We start from the raw sequence: 22,212 nt of genomic DNA, 5'->3' as shown, positions 1-22,212 counted from the left end.
CTGAGTGAAAGAAAATAGTCCCAAAGGAGCACATACTGTATAATTCCATTTGTCTGAAAGGCCATGAAGAGGCAAACTGAAAGGGACAAAAGTTAATTAGTGGTTGTATAGAGCTGGCAGAGATGGAGGGATTGGGCAGTGAAAGCTAAAAAGTGTGGAGTTTCTTTTGGGGAGAACAAAAGTATTCTATAATTGATTGTGGTAAATACAGAATATTAGCAAATTTAACAAGTTCCCTTATTTTGTCAATGCCTTTAATGAGAATGCTTTAGTATTTCACCATTTAATATGTTTGCTATACATTTCCAATAGCTTTTTATCAAGTTGGGGAAATTTATTTCCATGTTCAAATTTGTATTTTATTTTATTTTTTTAAATATATTTTATTGATTTTTTACAGAGAGGAAGGGAGAAGGATAGAGAGTTAGAAACATCGATGAGAGAGAAACATCAATCAGCTGCCTTCTGCACACCCCGTACTGGGGATGTGCCCACAACCAAGGTACATGCCCTTGATCAGAATCGAACCTGGGACCCTTCAGTCCGCAGGCCGACGCTCTATCCACTAAACCAAACCAGTCAGGGCCAAATTTGTATTTTAAAAAGATCACTCATGTAACAGTGTAGAGAATAAATCAGAAAGAAAGCAAGAATAAGGACGAGGAAGGACAAACCAACATCCCTAATGAATATAAAGGTAAAAATCCTCCAGAAGATATTAAAAAGCCAAATCAAGCAGCATATTTAAAGGTTGATACACCATAACTGGATCTATACCAATCAAATATACCACATTAACAGAATAAAGAAAAATGTTTTTAAACCATGTGATCATCTCAACTGACAAAGGAAAATAACTAGTAATAGAAGGGACTTTCTCAACCTCATAAAAGGCATTTATAAAATGCCACAACTAACATCATACTCAATGATCAGACACTAAAGGTCTTCCCCCTAAGATACGAAACAAGACAAGGATGTCTGTTTTTACCACTTCTATTCAATGTTTCACTGGAAATTCTAGCCGAGGTAATTGGGCAAAAAAGGAAAGGGAAAAGGGAAAAGGGAAAAGGAAAAGGAAAAGGAAAAGGGGAGGGAGGGGAGGGGAGGGGAGGGGAGGGGAGAGGAGGGGAGGGGAGGGACAGGGGAAGGGGCAGGGGCAGGGGCAGGGGTAGGGGGAGGGGCAGGAAGGGAAGGGATAAGAAAGAAAAGCATCCAGGTTGAGCGGGAGAGAGAAGTTACATTATTTCTAGTCACAGATGACATGATCTTATATAGAGAAAAGTCCAAAGAATCCACCAAAAACTACTGGAGCTAATAAATGAACTCAGCAAAGTTACATGATACAAGATCAATATATAAAAAGCAGCCATATTTCTAAACACTATCAACAAACGCTCCAAAAATGAGATTAGGAAAACAATTCAATTTCTAATAGCATCAAAAGGAATAGAATACTTAGGAATGAACTTAATCAAGAAAGTTCAAGACTGTACACTAAAAACTATAAAATATCACTTAAAGAAATTAAGACCTAAATAAGTAAAAAGGTGTCCTGTGTTCATAAAATATTTAATTGTTAAGAAGGCAATACTTCCCAAATTGATCTACACATCTCTATCAAAGTTCCAACTGCCTTTTTTGCAGAAATAAGCTGAAAGACTTATTTGGAGGATTTTATTTGGATACTTTCTGATTTCAAAACTTATTACAAAGCTACAGTTATCAAACAGTGTGATACTGGCATATGGAGAGACATATAGATCAATGGAATTGAATTAAGACTTCAAAAATAAACACTTTTAAGGTCAATTGGTTTTAGACAAAGATACCAAGACCATTCAATGGTGCAAAAATAGTCTTTTCAACAAATAGTGGTGGGACATTAGATATTACTAACCCACCAAAGAATGGATTGGACCTTTTCCTCACACCATATATAAAATGGATGCAAGACAGAACTGTAAGAGCTACCACTATAACACTCTTAGAAGGAAACATAAGTATAAATCTTCATGATCTTAGATTAGGCAACAGTGTCTTAAATATTACAACAAAAGCAGAAGCAACAAAAGAAAAACAGATAAATCAGACCTCCTCAACATGATCTAGAAAGTGATAAAACAATCCGCAGAATAGAAAATATGTGCAAATCATATATCTGATATAGGGTTAATACACAGATTACATAAAGGATTCTTGTTACTCACAATAAAAAAGACAAGAAACCCAATGGAATACTGAGCAAAATACTTAAATAGGTATTTTTCCAAGGGAAATCTACAAATGCCCAATAAGCACATGAAATGATGCTAAACATCATTTGTTATTAGAGAAATGCAAATCAAAACCACAAGGTGTCTGTTCACAACCAGTAGAATGGCTATAACAAAAAAAAAGTGGGAACAAATAGTGCTGACGAGGATGTGGAAAAACAGGTACCCCTGTAGATTGTTGAAAATGTAAAGTGGTGTAGCTGCCGTGGAAAAGTTTGGTGGGCCCTCTAAAAACTGAACATAAATTTACTGTATGACCCAATGATTCTCCTCCTAACTATCTACTCAAAAGAAAACATGTGCTCAAACAAATAACTGTATACAAGTGTTCGGCAGCACTATTCATAATACCCAAAAAGTAGAAACACATAAAAAGGGAGTACCACTCAGCCACAGAAAGGAATGAAGTACTGATACATGCTATAACATAGGTAAATCCTGAAACATAAGGATGACAGAAGCCAGATACCTAAAGCCATCTATTATTTGATTCTATTTCTGTGAAAAACCTGGTACAGGCAAGTCCATAAAGACAGAAAGGAGATTCGTGGTTTCTGGAAACTGGGGGGAGGGGAATGAGGAGGGATGACTAAGGGCCATGGATTTGCTTTGGAGGCAATGAAAGTAGTCTGTAATGACAGTAGTGATGGTTGTACAACATGGTGAGTAAACTAAAAACCACTGAACTGTACACTTAAAAACTTCAGTGATAAATTTTCTGTTATATGAATTTCATCTCAATTTACAAAAAAAAAAAAAAAAGGTATGCTGGGGGTCACCAAGCAAAAAGCTCCAGCAGAGGTGCAGAGCGAGTGGAGATGGGAAGACGACCGCTTCTGGAGACACTGAAGGCAGTGTCCCCGTGACTATCACAGTGGCATTACAAGCCTATCTGTGGTCCATCTACAGAGGAAGCACTGACTAAGTCATAGGAGAACAACATGTAACTCTCATAAGTTTTTATGATGTAAACTAAAAGTTACAAATGACAGAAATTGGAAGGTAGAAGATGAAAGAAATAAAATAGCAAACATTTCCTTTTCTCATCTTACATAGAAAGGAGTCCAGATACTGTCTGTAAAAATAATTGTATAGATAACACAAATAATAAAGACAGTGAACGAAATTATCATTCACAGCAAGGACTCAAGAGATGTTTAAAGTCTTTACTTTTGATGAAAGGGCCTGAAAGTGAAGGTTGGCACCCTTCCAGTGTTTTTATTTTATTTTTAATTTTACCATATATATTAACTTTATTTGAAAATTTCTGTGAACTTCAATAATTTAACAATTATTACAACAAATCTCATCAATGCCTCTATCAATAACTGACAGATCAGCAGGCAGAAAATCATATAAGGGTATAGCTGAGCTGAGCAACACCAATCTATTATAACTGAAAACTAGATCTAACTGAATATAAACTACTGCAGCCAACAATAGAATACACATTCGCCAACACAGATCAAATTCTGGGCCAAAAATACACCTTAACAAATTTAAAACAATAAAAAATCATACTGAAGTATGCTCTTAGAAATCAGTTAACAGACAGCTAGAAAATCCCAAAATACTTGGAGATTAAGTAAAGTACTTCTGAACAGCACATAGGTTAAAAAAAGAAAGAAAGAAAGAAATCTCAAGAGAAATTTAAAATATTTTAAATACATGAAAATAAAAATACAACATCAAAATTTGTAGGTTATAGCAAAAGCAGTGCTTAGAGGAAATTTACAGCATTGATTGAATGCACATATTAAGAACCATCTACAATTGATAATCTAAGCTTCCACCTTAAGAAACTAGAACAAAAGCAAATTAAATCTAAAATAATTGAAAAAAGAAAAAATCAGCAAAAACAATAAAACTGAAAATAGAAAATCAGTAGGAAAAGATGTGACTCAGTGGTTGAGCATGGACCAAGGAACTTGGAGATCTTGACTGATTCCCAGTCAGGGGTCAGGGCACATAACCAGGTTGCAGGCTCAATCCCCAGTAGGGGGCATACAGGAGGCAGTCAATACATGAAGTTTCTCTCTCATCAATATTACTCTCTATCCCTCTCCCTTCCTCTTTCTAAAAATCAATTTAAAAAAATTTTAAAGCTAGTTCTTTAAAAAGATCAGTAAATTGATAAGCCTCTAATCAGGCAAACTATGAAAAAAAGAGAGAGAACAAATTACTAATATCAGAAATGAAAGTAGTATCATCATTACTGAATTCCACTGATGTCATATGCATAACAAAGGAATACTATAAACAACTCTATCCCACAAATTTGGTAACTTAGATGAAATGGGAGAATTCTTTGAAAGAGACAATCTACCAGAACTCACATGAGAAATAGATAAATTAAATAGGCCTGTATCAATTAAAGAAACTTAATTAATAAATAATAACTTTCCAAAACAGAAAGCATCTGATATACATAATTTTACAAGTGAACTCTACCAAAGCATTCAAAAATAAGTGATATAATTTCTCTGTAATCTCCTCCAGAAAATATAAGCAGAAAGGAGCACTTCTAACTCATTCTATGAAGCCAGCATTACACTCATACCAAAACCAGAAAAAGGCATCCCAAGTACGAAAAACTAAAAACCACTAGTTCTCATGAACAGAGATGCAAACATCCTCAACAAAATACTAGCAAATCAAATCCAGAAATGTATAAAAAGAGTTACATACCATAACCAAGTGGGATTTATTCCAGGTACACAAGACTGGTTCAATATTTGAAAACCAATTAACATAATCCATCACATCAACAGGCTAAAGAAGAAAAATTATATGATCATTTTAATAGATGCCAAAACAGCATCTGACAAAATTCAAAATGGTAAAACACTTAGACTATGAATAGATGGAAGCTTTTTCAATCCAATAAAGGGCATCTCCAAAAAACATATCCTCAGATAAGGCTTAAGAAAATGAAAAGACAACCCACAAAATAGGAGAAAACATTTGCAAATCACGTATCTGATACAAAATTTGCATCCAGAATATAGAAAGAACTCTCAAAATTCAGCAATTAAAGGACAAACAAACCAATTACAAATTGGAAAAGGATTTAAGACATTACTCTAAAAAAGATACACACATGGCCCATAAGCACATGAAAAGATCCAAATCACTAACCATTAAGCAATCCAAATCAAAGTCACAATATCACTTTACAAGCACCAAATATAATAAAAAACACAATAACAAGTGTTGGTCAGAATGTGAAGAAACTGAAGCCTTCATACCTCACTAGTGGGAATGTAAATTGCTGCAGCCACTTTGGAAAAGTTCCACAGTTCCTTAAAATGTTAATCATAGAATTACCATATGATCCAGCCATTCCACTCCTAATGAAACAGATGTTCACAATAATGTGTACATGAATATCCTAAGCAGCCCTGTTCACTTTTCCACTAAGTAGCAACAACTCAAATGTACATCAATGATAAAAGATAAAATGTGATAGCCCTAGCTGGTTTGGCTCAGTAGATAGAGCATCTGTCTGCTGAATGAAGGGTCCCACGTTCGATTCCCGTAAAGGGCGCATGCCCCAGTTGCCTGCTCAATCCCCAGTAGGGAGAGTGCAGGAGGCAGCCAATCAGTGATTCTCTCTCATCATTGATGTTTTTGTCTCTTTCTCCCTCTCCCTTCCTCTATGAAATAAATTTTTTAAAAAGATGAAATGTGCTGAAACCGGTTTGGCTCAGTGGATAGAGCGTCAGCCTGCGGACTGAGGGGTCCCAGGTTCGATTCCGGTCAAGGGCATGTATGTACCTGGGTTGCGGGCACATCCCCAGTGGGAGATGTGCAGGAGGCAGCTGATCGATGTTTCTCTCCCATCGATGTTTCTAGCTCTCTATCTCTCTCCCTTCCTCTCTGTAAAAAATCAATAAAATACATTAAAAATAAAATAAAATAAAATAAAAAGATAAAATGTGACATATGCATACAATTAAATGTTATTCAGCCATAAAGAGAAGTGAAGTACTATATAACTATAACATGGATGAACCTTGAAAACACAAGGTTAAAGAAGCCACAAAAAACCACATATGATATGATTTCTTCATATGAAATGTCAGAGTAGACAAATGGGTCTTATTTGGGGCAGCAGGACTGTGACAACGGGCAGTCAAGTCATTGCTAAAGAGAACCGGGTTTCTTTTTGCACTGATAAAAATGTTCTAAATCTGGATTGTGGTGATGGTTGCACAACTCTAAATACACTAAAAATAAGTCTCCATTTTGAATTTTATGGCATGTGAATTACATAATTAACATATATAACTATGTAATTTTATATAGCTACATATATACTTACGTAATTCACATGCCATCATAAGAAAACAGGAGACCTCTGCAACAGTCCACCTGAGAGGCGATGCTGGCTGGGACAAGAGCGGTATTGATAAGGAAGAACAGAGAAAGTGGAAAGAGTTCAAAGACACTCGGGAAGACGTGAGCATCTAGAGGTGAACAAGGAGGAGAAGCAGGTCCAAGAGTGACTTGCATTATGCATTTACTTGTTTGCTCTGTTTCTGCCAGGAGTTGTTCCAATAAGGTTCATAAAGATGACGTTTGAAATGGGTCACGATGGTAAGTAGAAGCATGCCAGACTGGGAGACGGTTGGTAAGGGGAGGGGAGAGGTCACTTCACGTGCATGCAAAGCAGAAAAACACAAAGCGCAGCTGCCGCTGAAGGGAGAGGAGGCCCTGCGAAGGCTGCCAGCTGTGGGGACTGCAGGCAGGGAAGCCACCAGAGGTGTTCACCTGACCAGAGAGCTCATTCTTGGCCTTCAAAAAAGGGAAGTCCAGCACCAGTGCAAAGAATGCACTGGGAAGAATGGTCAGCTGGCGTATAAAGGAGGCTGTTGCCCACGAGCAAGAGAGGCCTTTGTAAACCGTGACCAGGACTGAGCAGGCTGGACAGCAATGCAAGCGCCGGCCACGAAAGAAGCCGGTTGTCCATCTTGTGCCTCCACATCCAATTAGAAGCAGGGACAGACAGGCAGCGGCCGAGGGCTGATGGATCCGTGCTACCCACCGCCCCAGCCTAGAGGCCGCGGGACAGGGAGCAGTCCGGGCTCCTCCACACCGAGGGCTCTGAGGTTCCTTGCGGACTGCCCGAGAGCCATTTCGGGCTAGCCGCTCCGGGAAGCAGGGGCCCAGGGAGACCACCACCGCAGCATCCCTGACCGCATGTTTCCTCGGCCCCGCTTCCTGCCGGCTGCCCCAGAAGGCAGAGCATACTCTTGCCCATCCCTCGAGGAAGCTGGGTCAATTGTCTTAAGAAACCATGATGTCCTAACATCTGATTGTACAGGTTATCTGAGGTAGCTAAAATATCTTAATTATTAAATTGTCTTGTACGCTCCCATTTCTTTTTAATCCATCTGGATCCTAACTTATGGAATTTCCAGGCATTTTATGAAAACTCACTTTGCATTTGAATTCGTGAAGTCGTAAGGATGAAGAGCTATAGAACGCAGTGCCTCTGACTGACTGCACAAGCACTCCGTCTGTATCGGATGTACTGCTGCTACACCTAATGCAGTGGACAGTCCAGTGAGACTAAGCTAACCTTAAAGGCTTTCCAGCTGACTCCCCCAGGACCCCACCCACCATGCCACACTACAGGCAAGCCTGCCTTATTCTTCCCCAAACAACCCACATGTTCATATTCCATGCCTCGTCTGTCTGAAATAATAAACAAACTCCAGAGCACCTACTGGTCGCCAGATACTTAGTGGGCAGTTTACATTACCGTTTAATCTTCACAGCAGCCGCACAATGTTGGGACTATGTTTCCTGTTTTATACACAAGAAAGTTGAGGCACAGAGGCGTTTGCCCAAGAACCCCCCCCCCCCCCCCCGACTGTCCATCCACTGCCTAGTAAGGAATGCCCGGAGCCTGCTCCGTCTGGCAAAACCCTCGCCTGACCCTCAGAATCTCCCCCTCGAGTCTCCCAATCCCCCCAAATAACCGGCCACATGCCCCCTTGGGGTCTTGGAGCCTGTGCTCGCCCCAGACCGTCAGAGTCAGCGCCGCCCGACCGTCGCCGCAGCCCCTCACTGCCCGGGGCTCGCGCTTCCGCCGAAGGAGCACAGGTCTCAGGTAACGGCAGGTCTCACCGCATGGCTAGTCCCGGGCCAGCCGCTGTCACTCCGCTCAGACCCTGAGCCTCCCGCGGCCAGGGGCGGGGCGGGGACACCGGCTCAGGGCCGCCCCGAGGGCGCGTTCCGCCCTCCACAGCCGCCTCCCCCCGCGGAACGGAGCGGAGGCCGAGGCCCGTCTCCTCCGCAGGAGGCAACTCAAGGGCACCACCCGCACCTTCCGCGAGGGGTCCCCCGCTGAGCACGGCATCCGGGGGACAACACGTTCACACCTGCTTACCTGAGTGGGCGAGTGCCCCCAGCTAACCTCCTAAGACAGATGGCGGGGCCGTCCGGGGCAGCGTCACGGTAAAACCCTCCCGCACGCCGCAGGGCTCTCGCCGCGCCCACACTCCCCTGACCGCGCTCACAGGGAGCGAGTGTCACCCGGCGCTGACCGCGGCCGGGCCGGGCAGGGCGTGAGCGCTCGTCGGCCTCGGCGCGGAGGGGACCCCGACCCGGCCGCTCTGCCGACAAGGACGTCGCCCCCACACTCGACCACGCGACCCCTTCCTAGGGGCGCCGGCCGCCAGCGCCGCCACGCACCTCGGTTCTCCTCCTCCAGGTACCGTACCCGCAGCTCGTCGTCCGTCTTCACCTCGGAGCCGTAGCCCCGCCGCAGGGGCAGCCCCCCAGCCGCGGGCGCCCGGCCCCGGGCCCAGATCGCCGACCCCAGCCGCGGGCCCGTCAAGGAGCCGGGAAGCCTCCACCGAGGGCCGAGCGGCGCACAGCTAGCGGCCACCAGTCGGACGCGGCCGGCCTGCCAGGCGCCCAGGGCCCCGGGAGCCGCCGCCGCCGCCGCCATGTTGTCTGTTTACGGCGTGGGCCGCAGGCTGCCGCCCCACCCCCGCCGCGCGGCCTGGCCCCGCCCCCAGTCCGCTGCCGCCCGGACCAATCGCCGCGCGCGCTACGCCCCGCCCCGCCCCGCGGATTCGCCCCGTCCCCCGCCCCGCCCGGCCGGGTGACAGCGCTCCAGGCCCGACTTCCCCGGCCCCGGGGTAACCCCGGTGTGAAGGCGTGTCCGCGGAGACAGGGGGAAAGTGATCCTCCGCGGCTGCGGAACAGTGGGGAGCCGGTGGCCTGAGAACTCCCCGCAGGGAGCCTCCTCCCCGCGCCCCTGGGCTGCGCCCTGGGCTCTGTGTTCGTGTCCCCTTTGGCTGACCGTGCAGCTCTGCGTGGCAGCGGTTTACTGCTCATGCCCTGCAGAGCCGCGCTACCGGCTAACGTGCCCGTCCACATACGCGGTGCTTACTGCGTGCAGTTCAAAATAACAGGAGCCCTTAGCCCGCCTGCCCACGCTGGTCAAGAGTGAGGCGCCGTCGTCTAACATCAGGGGCTCCCCCGCCAGATGCTGAGGGCGCTTAGAGCAGATGGATCCTTCCTCACCCAGAGACGCTAAGATCGATGTCGTGTCCAGGTGCTCATCAGAGCTTAGGATTTCCTCGCTACCTTTCATCAAATCCCAGCCGAGAAAGGTGTGTTTAGGAATATTGTTTGAAAAATATGCTGCTCTGAGTATACTCCCACGGCCACACAAATTTCTGCTATTGCACATTGACTACATTTTTTGGTTTTCGTGAATTTTATTTTTCAATTACAGTTTACATTCAGTGTTATTTGGTATTAGCTTCAGGTGTACAGCGCCCGCGGCGGGAATGTTGTTGAGGGCTCTGTTCATTCCATCTTCTGTAAAATGACACTTGTAAATCTCTTTTGTAGTTTGGGAAAACTTTGCTTCCTCTTGTATCTTTTGCTTGTCTGATAATCATGTTCACTTTAACTGCTAGGAAACAATTTCACTTATAGCTTAACTATTGCAATTATTATAACTAATTACTGTTCACTTGTTTTAGTTGCTAATTGTTTTGATATCTTTATGTTGGCTTATCAGTAGATTGTAAATTCAAATAAAGGAGTTACAGACCACCTGACAGTGCTATTTAAATAACATAACCTCAGAAAGTACTTGCAATCAACTAGGACAACTTCAGAAAGATAATCATCGATTGTTTGGGTTATATTAGAAATCAGAGTAAGCCCTGGCCAGTTTTGTTCAGTGGATAGAGCACCAGCCTGCGGACTGAAGGGTCCCAGGTTTGATTCCAGTCAAGGGCACATGCCCAGGTTGTGGGCTGGATCCTTAGTTGGGGGCATGCAGGAATCCGCTAATCAATGAGTCTCTCTCATCATTGATGTTTCTATCTCTCTCCCTCTCCCTTCCTCTCTGAAATCAATAAAAATATGTTTTTTAAAAAATAAATCAGAGTAAGGACTGCCTATGGTTTTGATGGGCATAGAGCCTCATGGGAAAACTCAGCTTAGAGACACTAGCCCCTTCCCTAACAGCTGTGAGTCTGGTCCTCACTGAAAGTTGTCATGATGATATCCTGGTGTATGAAGACAATTGATTGTTAAAATTTAATGTAATCACCATGACCATTACCATCTGTCAGGAGTGACAACAAATGGAGAATTGCCAAACATCAGGATAGACAGATATGGCTTTGGATCCCACCTTCATAATTGCTTCACTTTGGGACATCCATAAATTATTTAAATAGTCCATGCTTCCATTTCTTCATTTGAAAAATAGCTAGAATGAGATCTGTTTCACCACACAAATTCTTCAACTTCAGTTTCTTCATCTGTAACATGGAAAAGATTATGCCCATGTTATAGGATTGATGAGTAAATATGTAACGCACTAGAACCAGGAATGAGAGCAGAACAGATAATGATATGCTGTTTATCAACTGACTTCTTAGTCTGTTCCAAACATTTAGGTATGTTATTTTATTTAATGTTTAGAAAACTTTGAAGGTAGTATTACTATCCCCATTTTGCAAATGAAAACACTGAGATTAAGTTATTTATCAAACCCTGAAGCTAATAATATATCTGATATATCTGACTCCAGTTCCTCATGTTCTTAATCACTATTTTTCAGAGCCTCTCAATAAATGTTAAGGTATCCAATAAAATTTAATTCCCTTCAGTCCCTTTCTACTTTTTAGTAAAGGATGTGAGCCAGGAGCAAAGAATGTGAGCCAGAAGCAATGAGTGTCCATTTGGCGGAGGTGTTTGGCGTATTCAACACTATTACTACCATCTGCTACAGGTTTTTGGGACCCTTGCCTCTAGCCAGCTCTCAGCTAACAGTCTTCTCAATCTGCCACACCCTTGATGTTTTCCTAATGCTTATTTCTATGTGATATTTAGTGTGTGTTTTAGGATGGCCAGCGCTGAACTCCTGGAGTACAGCCTGAGTGGCAGAAGACACCCCTCCTAGAACGCAGTTCTGTGCACAGAATGCTCAGGAGGACGTAGGTGTCACTGGTAAAATAAACACTTATCGACATGTTGCCAACCACAAGCAGAGAGACAGAATAGCTCAGCAAAGACAATGAGAAGAATAAAGCAGAACTCTGGGCTTTTTGAAAAAATGAGCAAATATTTTAAAACTATCTTCCTTCCCTGGCTGGTTTGGCTCGGTGGATAGAGTATCGGCCTGTGGACTGAGGGGTCCCAGGTTCGATTCTGGTCAAGGGCATGTACCTTGGTTGTGGGCACATCCCCGGGAGGGGGTGTGCAGGAGGCAGCTGATCGATGTTTCTCTCTCATTGATGTTTCTGACTCTCTGTCTTTCTCCCTTCCTCTCTGAAAAAAATCAATAAAATATATATTTTTTAAAAAAAAACTATCTTGCCTGGAACAATCAAGGAGAAAGTAGTATGGTAGGGCAATGGCTGGGCCACTGTGTCCGAATTCAGGCCACCACCCGTGAGTGTGAGGGAGAGACTGTGAACAGTCAGGCGCAGTGAGATGCCTCTGCCATCTTCAACATGGGCTCCCATCTCCTGTGTCTGCAGGGGCTGCTCCCTGCCACCAGCAGGACAAGAAAGACGAGGGGAGCACTCAGGCCTGTCGAGTGGAAGACATGGAAATGGCACCTGTCCCTGTGGCTACTTCCCACACACCACAACCAGCAGCAAAAGGGGCCTAAGAATGTAACCCTGTGCTGCTGATCATACACCCAGCTTCCATTTTATTGCTACATACAAAGGGGATTCCATATATTTAGGAACATAATCTGCCACACACACTTGATTTTTTATTTTTATATGAAATTTTGTGAATACTAAGATAAATGTTCACAGCCCTAAAGTCTGATAAGTTTTACAAGAAATAGCTGTCCTTCCATTTGAGCTGAGAATAATTGCTAATTATATCTTCATAATTGACAAATAATATAAAAGATAAGCTTATGAAACTGTGTATACAATTGCAACCATGTTAAATCTCTGAGGGTATACATGTATGGTGACACACAGAGACACTTGCAATCTATGTGTTCTATATTTTAAAAAACAATTTCCAAACTACATGTGCACAAAGATAATAATCAGATGATACTATCTACACGAATAGTAGACAAATATGTAAACTGACCAGGCCTCTGTGACACCCCACAGCCAATCAGGAGGGAATATGCAAATTAGCGGGGCAAAGATGGCGGCAGCCACGGAGCCAGCTGGAGCTAGCAGGAGGCTTGGTCGCCCCCAGCAACAGAGGTAGCCAAGCTTTCCGCCCACCTGCGCCGGCCACTGAAGGAGGGGCCTGTTGGCAGCGGCCACGGAGCAGGCCAGAGCGAGCAGGAGGCTTGGGTCGCCCGGGCTGGCTGCCGAGGGAGGGGCCTGCAAACGGCCCTCAGCCCCTCACCCAGACTGGCCATGCCACCATCGGGGTGAGGGTCCCCACTGGGGGGTGTGGCCAGCCTGAAAACAGCCCTCAACCCCTTACCCAGGCTGGCCAGGCCCTCCAGCGGGGACCCTCACCCCATGGGGGCGTGGCTGGCCTGCAAACTGCCCCAGCCCCTCACCCAGGCTGGCACCATCCCCAGTGGGGACCCCCACCCTGATCCAAGACACCGTTCAGGGCAAACCAGCTGGCTCCGCCCATGCACCAGGCCTCTATCTATACTAATAAAAGGGCAATATGCTAATTAGACTGGGAGACCTTCCAAGAGACCTTCCAGACATTCTTCTGGACAAAGCCATGGTGGCAGGGCCGAGGTAGAGGCAGTTAGGGGCCAAGAGGGGAGGGCAGTTGTGGGTAATCAGGCCAAGATGGATGGCAGTTGTGGGTAGTCAGGCTGATGGGAATGGCCATTGGGGGCAAGAAGGCTGGCAGGGGGGGCAGTTGGGGGTGAGCAGGCTGGTGCGGAGGGCAGTTGGGGGCAATCAGGCAGGCAGGCAGGTGAGCGGTTAGGAGCCAGCAGTCCCGGATTGTAAGAGGGATGTCTGACTGCTAGTTTAGGCCCAGTCCCTAAACTGGCAGTCGGACATCCCCCGTAGAATCCCAGATTGGAAAGGGTTCAGGCCAGGCTGAGGGACAACCCTCCCATGCACGAATTTCATGCACTGGGCCACTAGTATATATATAAAATAGTTATCTGTGCAATTTTATGCAAAACGCTTATGTATTAAATAGTCATTCTAAATATTTAAAACTTTAGTTCAAGGTACAAAGAATGGGCACAATTTTACTCATGCTCTATTCCCAAAATAACTATTATAACGCTAGTCCCTGAATTTCTTTGGGTCTCTTTTTAATGCTTTTCTATACCTTCTTTAGCAAGTGTTCTCTAAGGCTCTGTAGTGGGTTTACTTTCCAGAAGGCCTCCCTTTCCACCTACCCTGAGTACTCATCTCTGAGTGTGAATGGCAAACCCAGAAAACCACATCTCCAAGGCCTTGGAGGGTTCCATGAGCCGCACCGGAGGACCTCGTCCCCAGAGAAGCATGGTGCGCTGAAGAGGCCTCTGTGACCAGACACTGCACCCCACCCCCACCAAGACTATGTAGGGCCCATTGATGGGCCCTGGCCACGCCCACTGTGCCCTGACTTCCTGCACCCAGGGGCAGAGAGTAGTTGTTGCACAGATTAGGCAACCAAAGCCTTAAGTCACTGAGAGTCCCACAGCTACATGTTATGGAGCTGAGACTTACTGGTAAACACTGGACTCCGGAATCCAAGTTCTTAGTTATTACTGTGTCTATCATCTGCTTTCCACAAATGATCATCAGGGCTTCCCCCTACCTGTCCTCACCCCTGCTCCCAAATGTGGGAAATTTGATCAATCCCCTCTTATACTCTGTTCGCAAACTCTACCCTCTTCATTAGGTTCTCTGTGGTCATGATTTCCCAGAAATTGACAACCCCACTGTTGCAAATTGTATGTATGTGTGTGCGTGCGCACACACACACATGCACACACGCACACACGCACACACGCACACACGCACCAGACTCTGAAGATACATGCCATCATAGTCTGGGGATGGGAAACACAGGGACATTTGGGAACAATAGTTAAAGTATATGTGGCTTCTTTGTGGGGTGATGAATATGTCCTAAAATTGATCGTGGTAATTATGGTATATATTCTTCAAAATATAATAAATTGTAGTATATATCTGAGAATATACTAAAAAACATTGGCTTTTATACATTTAAATGGGTAAATTGTATGGTATGTAAATTATATCCCATTAAAGAGGGTGGATTAGGGCTCCTTAAAGATATGGCTGATTCTATATCTAAGAAAGAATGAAAGGTGAGTCCAGAATATCATCCCGCCAGAAAACAATGAGGTGAGAGGACACAGCCTGAAGGGAACCCACTGGCCAAATCTGAGACAGTTGGAGCATCAAAAGGAATAATGCCATTAATGGGTACTAACACTTAAAATTTTGTTAAGTGAATGAAAAATTAAATGAATGGGTCGCAGATGGTGGGAGCCAGTTTCTCACTGTTGGAGTGGGAGAATACGGAAAAGCCACAGGCCTGGGGGCCTGGAATGGCCCGTGAGATAAGGGAATAAAGTTGGTGACATCAGTATAAACTGACATTTGGCTCAGAGTAGACACATATGTGATGTATTAAAATGTTTAGGTAAGTTTATATACACAGCTTAGCACGCACACATATATTCCTTGCTCTTTCAGCTGAGGTGACCTAGAAGCAATGACACTAAGGTAGCAATGACACTCAGGTAGCAATGATTAGGTAGTGTTCAGATCTTGGTTAGTTTCCAATACCATTCGTCAGTAAAAGTGCTCCGCGGAGAAATAGCTGATTCTAGCACGGGGTCAACATAGGAAATATGCAAGATGAGCCTGGAAGGTGTGTGAAGCCAAAAGGTAAGGAAGTGCTCAAAATGACGCCTCATTATGAGAGTTTGTGAACCAGTTACAGAAACGCAGTGAAAGAGCTCCCAATGGCGACACACGTTGGACAGTAACTAAATATATAGTGTAGGACAAGCGTGTCAAACTCGCGGCCCGCGGCCCACAACAAATGTTTTTGTGGCCCAGCCAATATAACGGTATGTAAGAACATTTTAATAAAAAGTTTGTAACTTAATTTTTACAATATCCGTTTACACATAATTATTAATAACGAACTACAACATTCGCTAATGACTGGTTACTATAATCGTGTTGCATTCATTTTCCTTACACACCTTACACACAGGCGCACCATTTCTCTCCACTAATACTAGCAGCGAATATTTTAGCAGCTGATGGCCATGTCATCAGTCTTGGACTGACTTGTTTGGGGTGCGCAACAGGAAATATTTCGCTTTTGGAGAACCAGAAAAATAGGTTTATTTGCATCACGCTTATTAATCTGTACAGTTATTCAGTGTCTGGTAAGTTAGTGTTCAAGAAAAAGTAATCATTTTTATTAAACTGTTCTATTATTTTATGTTAACGATGACCCATTTATTTCAGCCCTTTGTAATCAGCATGTCTTTATCAAAATAAACCTATGTTTCTATGAAAATGGAAGCTTTTGGTTTTTTGCAGCCCACATCAACGTAAACCTTGTTTATTTGGCCCGTATTAGCCTTTGAGTTTGACATGCTTGGTGTAGAATTATAACCTGAAGTGAAGAAAAATATCCAAAAATCCAGACTTGTATAAATAACGTAATAAGTAAGCAAGAGGAAGGAGACAAAGCTCCCGAGTAGGATTCTAAATAATGTCTGTGGACGCTGCTCTCACGGAGGGGAACACAGCCCTCCACGGCTGCAGGCAGGGGGTTCCTTCCGCAGAGCACAGTGTGGAAAGGGGGAGAGAAGGACGAGTTTTAGTGGAGAACCCTGACAGACACCACTCAGCCAGGTGATCAGGTCAGAGCCACAGGGTAAGCCATGTTGATAGTGTGGACCCTTGAAATGACGTGATGAGAATGACACTTTCTCTCTGTGGCCTTCCTCCCAGAAGCCCATAACCACAGGGTAGTCATGATAAAAATACAGACAAACCCAACTGAGGGGCATTCTAAAACGCCTGCCTCATGCTGCTCAGAACTGGGAGGCCACCAAACACAAGTCTGAGAGTCTGTCCCAGCCATGAGGCGCCAAGAACACATGACGACTACACGCCATGTGGGATTCTGCAACAGAAAATGGACATTAGGTGAACATTAAGGGAATCCAAACAAAATACGGATTTTAGTTAATAATAACGTGGCACTATAGGTTCATTAATTGTAACAAATGTGCCACACTAATGGGCGGTGTTAATAATACGGGTGGGGAAATACAGTGTGACTGGAAAGATACGGTTTTAGCCCCTTCTGTAGGGTGGTAGGGTTCTTGTGTCTTGTCCCTGGGAAAGTTTTCCAGTGGGTAGGATTTTTACTGTGTCCTCTAAATCAGTAATGGAGCCTAAAGGGGGTGGATTATCCGCTCAGGGAGCCATAACAAATACCACAGACAGGCTAGGAGTCCAAGATCAAGGTGTGGGCCGGTTTGGTCTCTCCTGAGACTTCTCCGTGGCTAGCAGACAGCACCTTCTCACCGGGCCCTCTCACCGCCTTTCCTCGGTGTGCATCCTTCCTCGGCGTATCAGCCTCTTCTAAGGCGTATCAGCCAGTTCTATTGGTTAGAGCCCCATGTTTATTATGTCATTCATTTTAATTACCTCTTCAAAGCCCTACATCCAAAGACAGTTACAATAGGGGTTAGGGCTTCAACATATGAATTTGGGGAGACACACTGAGTTCATGACAGGTTCTTCTTCCTCAGTTCCCTGTAACCACTCTGCTGAACCTCCCAAACTTCAGACCCTGCCTGCTCCGGGTGAGGCTGTAGTCCTGTGCAAGCTGGTTTAGGAGCTGAGCTGGTGGCTTCCTCTGGGAGTGCCAGTGTCCTTTCCTGCACTTGCTCTGAGGTGAGGGGAGGTGTGAGTTTTTGATACTGTCGATCAAAAGCGAATAAGCTACAGAGTCCTATGCAAGGTATTTTGTCACAACCTCCCACCTCCTCCTCACGTTATTTTGGTGCTGACAGGTCAGGGTCACGCTTGCCTCTTCCTGGGGAAAGAGGCTGTAAGGCGAGCAACAGTCAGAGCGCTGTGCTGGGCCCCAGCGGGTGCCCCGGCCTCGGTGAGCGAAGCCACCAAGCTGCTCAGAGCCACGTGTCTCCTGCGAGATGCAGATGTTTTCACCCTCAGAAAACGGTCCTGAGTCACGTTTGTTCTTGTTATTTTCATTTTACGCGTGATATCTGAATACAAACTTATTGTAAGAAGTGATCACGCCAAATACAGATTTGTAGTAACAAAGTCGTACCTGACATACTATGTGTGTGTTTTACCTTTCACTCTCATGAGATTAGCTTATTGAAAGAAAGGATCGGTATACGCTATTTTATAATGTCTCACTTTATAACTTTTAAACATTTATGTTTCCTCATCTGTAATGTGGGGAGGAGAGCCGCCTTTCTGGTTGTAGAGAACACAGGCGGGAACGTGCGCAGGGACCGGAACCGCAGCAGCCAGCGCTGCCTTCACTTGGTGGGCTTTTTCTTCGCCCACAAAGACCTTGTCGCAGGACCAAGGTACAGGGCGGGGCTACTGAAGTGCTTCCGCAGGACAAAAAGGCTCCTTGCCCCGGTGTCCCTGCTCTCGTGCTCTGGTCATTATGCCCGACCATTCCTTAGCTTCCAGGTACTGTGTCTCAGAGTCAGATGCACCAGTTTAAATCCTGTTATTATCTCTGGAACTGTAACATGTAACTGTGTGTGGCGGGAGGGAGACTCACTTCTACACACTTCAGCTTCCCTGTTAGGATTAGGAAACATTGACAATCACAGCTGCCTCTCGAAGCTCCTGGGGAGGACTACATGGATGCACCTGTGCTGTGCTGAGCACTGAGTATGTTCGGTAAATATCAGTTATGACAATGGAGACACTGGCTGCCCTTGTTACAGCCACGTCATGGAATGGGAATATGTTGTTAGTGAGTAACTTTAGTGAACTACTTTTCCAAATTATGGAATCACAGACACCTGGCCCGGGAGGTGGCTGAGGAGCCACACCCGCAGAGCACAGAGCTCGGGCTGCGTTGTCAGAGGGCACACCCTGGACGTGGGCCTTTGGCTGCGTGGGGGTCAGGGAGGACTTGAACGGGTGGGCAGATGCCCCAAGCAAACCACACTTTCGTCTTAATTTTTAGCTACAACCAATCCTGCTGCTTGTCAGGGTTTCATTGTGGAAGGAGGACTTTCTAGGGAGTTATCACTGCTCTGTCCTTGTCAGAAAGTAAAGTATGCTTTCAAATGTTACAGACAAAGGACAGATACTTAAAGTGTGTCTCTCTGAGACAGCAAATAGTTGAGTTTTGCTTTTTAAAGTTAATTTAAATTTTGAAATTGTAAGGTCAGTTTATTAAGTTTAATGATGAAAGCTATCAGAAGAATATTCTTCTGAGAATTATTTTTTCTTAAAAAAACAAAAACAGAACAAAGGAAACTCAAGACCCTCAAATAGCACAGACGCTGCGGGCAGTCCGGCCTCTGCAGTGGAGGGCCCCTGCATGGTCCCGGTCAGTCCGGCCCGCAGGGCTGCAGCTGGGCCACCCTCAGCACCTCGCTCTGCTCCATGCATCACCTGGAACAGGCTCAGACCCCAGTGTGTCAGCACCCTCCCAGAACTGGACAGATGCGCCAAGGTTATGATCTGTTTCCAGTAGCTGTTCCCACACAATTTATTTTTTCTTGCTTGTTCGTCTTTCACTTGTTTCTTTTTAATTTCCAAGAGTTCTGCATCAAACCTGGCCTCCCAACTTACGCAATTCTCAGTTGTAACCGGAGCGCCATGAAATAATTGCATTTCAGCTTGTGCTGCTGCTTCTGTCTCCTCATTTTGATTTGATCGCCTATTTCACTTAACTTTTCCCGCACAGCTGTCACCAAAGTCAAGAGCGTCAGCATCCCAAGGCTTTCTTCTGCCTGCGATGCCTGAGACATCATTGTCCTCTGGATTTTCCTAGGAGACTCTACACTAACTAGAGGCCCGGTGCACGAAATTCGTGTGCTGGTAGGGTCCCTAGTGGCTGCTGGCTGCTGACGGGTACCCCCTCCGTTCCTCAGGCCTCCTGCTGCGGCCGCCGTCGCCACCAGTCAGGCCTCCCTCCCTTCCCCAGCTGGCCCCACGCCTGGTTGAACTCCCAGACAAACTCCTGGCTGAGGAGACAATTTGCATGCTACCCTTTTATTATATAGGATAAAAGGGTAATATGCTAATTAGACTGGACATCCTTCCGGACAAAGCCATGATGGCGGGGGCCTAGGCAGAGGTGGTTAGGGGCAATCAGGCTGGCAGGGGGGAGCAGTTGGGGGCAATCAGGCCCACAGAGGAGCAGTTAGGGGGTGATCAGGTGGGCAGGCAGAGGCAGTTAGGGGCGATCAGGCAGGCAGTCAGGTGAGCAGTTAGGAGCCAGCAGTCTTGGATTGTGAGTCAGACATCCCCCGAGGGGGTACCAGATTGAAGAGGGTGCAGGCTGGGCTGAGGGACCACCCCATCCCCATGCACGATTTTTGTGCACTGGGCCTCTAGTCCTATCTAATAAAAGAGAAACATGGTAATTAGCCGTACATCCGCTACCCTTCCCATTGGCTAATTGGGGTGATATGCAAATTAACTGCCAACTAAGATGGCGGTTAATAGCCAACAAAGATGGTGGTTAATTTGCATATGTAGGCACACTGCTGGGAGGGGAAAGGGAAAGGACGGAAGAAGCCCCCTGCCACTGATGGTGATCGGAAACCCAGGGGGGAGCTAAGAGCTGGGGGCAGGGCAAAGGCGGCCCTGGGGGCCGCCTTTGCCCTGCCCCCCAGCCATGATCAGAGAACCCGGCATCTTTGCTACCCAGCCAGTGATAGCGGGAAGCAGGGGTGGAGCCGGCAATGGGAGCTGGGCAGGGGCGGAGCCGGTGATCGAGGGGAGAGGGGGGTTCCCTGCCCAGGCCTGAATCCTGGGCCAGAGGCATCAGGCCTGGGCGGAGGGCAGAGCCAGTGATCAGGGGGAAATGAGGGTCCCCTGCCCAGGCCTGACACCTCTGACGGAGGCATCAGGCCTGGGCAAGGGGCCAATCTGGCAATCGGAGGGTGATGGGGGTCGACGCCTCTGGCCAAGGCGTCAGGCCTGGGCAAGGGTGGAGCCCGTGATCAGGGGAGATGGGGTTCCCCTGCCCAGGCCTGAAGCCTGGGCCAGAGGCGTCAAGCCTGGGGCGGGGGTGGGTGGGGTGCCAAGCCGCAGATTGGTGTGAACTACAGAGGAAGCACCTTTTCTGACTGCTCATTGGTTAAGCTCCCTGTATGCCACTGGTAACATTCTTAGTAACTTGGGTAATAAGAATCCAAAACGGTGATCTAGGGTTTTTCACCACACTCCTGGTGAAAAAAACGAAGGTCCGCTGCTGGAGGGCTAAGAAATGTCATATCCTGCCCTAGCCGGTTTAGCTCAATGGATAATGCCTTGGCCTGCCAGTGGCAGGGTCTGGGTTCAATTCTAACGAAGGGCATGTACCTAGGTTGCAGGCTTCTCCCTGGCCGGGGCCCAGGTCAGGGCTCATGCAGGAGGCAACCAATCAAAGTGTTCCTCTCATTTTGATGTTTCTCTCTGTCTTTCCCTTTCTCTTTTACATTCTCTAAAAATCAATGGAAACATATCCTCAGGTGAGGATAAAAAAATAATAAAGAAATTATTATTATATGAAAGACACATCTTGAAAATGCCTAAAGAAAGTTGTCAATTTTTCATGGGAAGGGACTAGAGTCCGTGTTGATGAAAAAACCTTGCTGGCTGCAGTGACTGGCAGTGGCTGCAGCAGCGGGGTGATGGGGCTGGTTCCTTCCCCTAATCAGCCCAGTCCCCTCCCACAAAGGGAGGCCAGACTGCGGCTTAGGCCCGCTCCCCAAGGGGAGCAGGGAGTGGGCCTAAGCTGTCAATAGGACATCCCCTGAGGGCTCCCAGTATGTGAGAGGGGGCAGGCTTGGCTGAGGGATACTCGCTTCCCCCCACCCCCAGTGCATGAATTTCGTGCACCGGGCCCCTAGTGTATAATAATAAAAGGGTAATATGCTAATTAGACCTGATGTCTTTCGGACATCCTTCCTGGCCAAGCCAGGGCTGGAGGGAAGCCAGCCTGGGTCCCAGGTGCCTGCCAGTGGGGCCAGAGGAGGGAAACCCAAGTCCCTGGTGCCAGAGGGAAGCCCATGCTGGCAGCCAGGGGAAGGAAGGCCTACTCTTGCATGAATTTTCGTGCATTGAGCCTCTAGTATTTCATAAGGGGCTTCATCCAAAGCATATTTTTATATGCTTTTCATATTTTTATAGCATTTTCATTCTCAAAGCAAAGTTTCTTTCATGCAGGCCACAAAATGTTTTCAGATAATGAAAAGTTGCCAACCTGCAGTGAGGGATGG

At 46.0% G+C, this 22,212-nt stretch overlaps 1 protein-coding gene across 3 annotated transcripts in view; it reads right to left on the bottom strand.

Moving 5' to 3' along the window:
- AUH (AU RNA binding methylglutaconyl-CoA hydratase) overlaps positions 1 to 10,351 on the bottom strand; it is a 183,828-nt gene extending 173,477 nt beyond the window's left edge. For all 3 annotated transcript variants that reach the window (XM_081104069.1, XM_081104070.1, XM_081104071.1), the window contains exon 1: positions 8,979 to 10,351. In XM_081104069.1, the coding sequence (XP_080960195.1) occupies positions 8,979 to 9,237 (259 nt within the window). In that variant the 5' untranslated portion in view covers positions 9,238 to 10,351. The remainder of the gene's footprint in view (positions 1 to 8,978) is intronic.
- Positions 10,352 to 22,212: the final 11,861 nt, after the last annotated feature.

Source organism: Myotis nattereri (genome assembly GCF_964212035.1).
Source record: "Myotis nattereri genome assembly, chromosome: 12".
Lineage (NCBI taxonomy): Eukaryota > Metazoa > Chordata > Mammalia > Chiroptera > Vespertilionidae > Myotis > Myotis nattereri.
The sequence above is the reverse complement of the archived record's forward strand: the minus strand, read 5'-3'. Positions and strand labels throughout refer to the sequence as shown.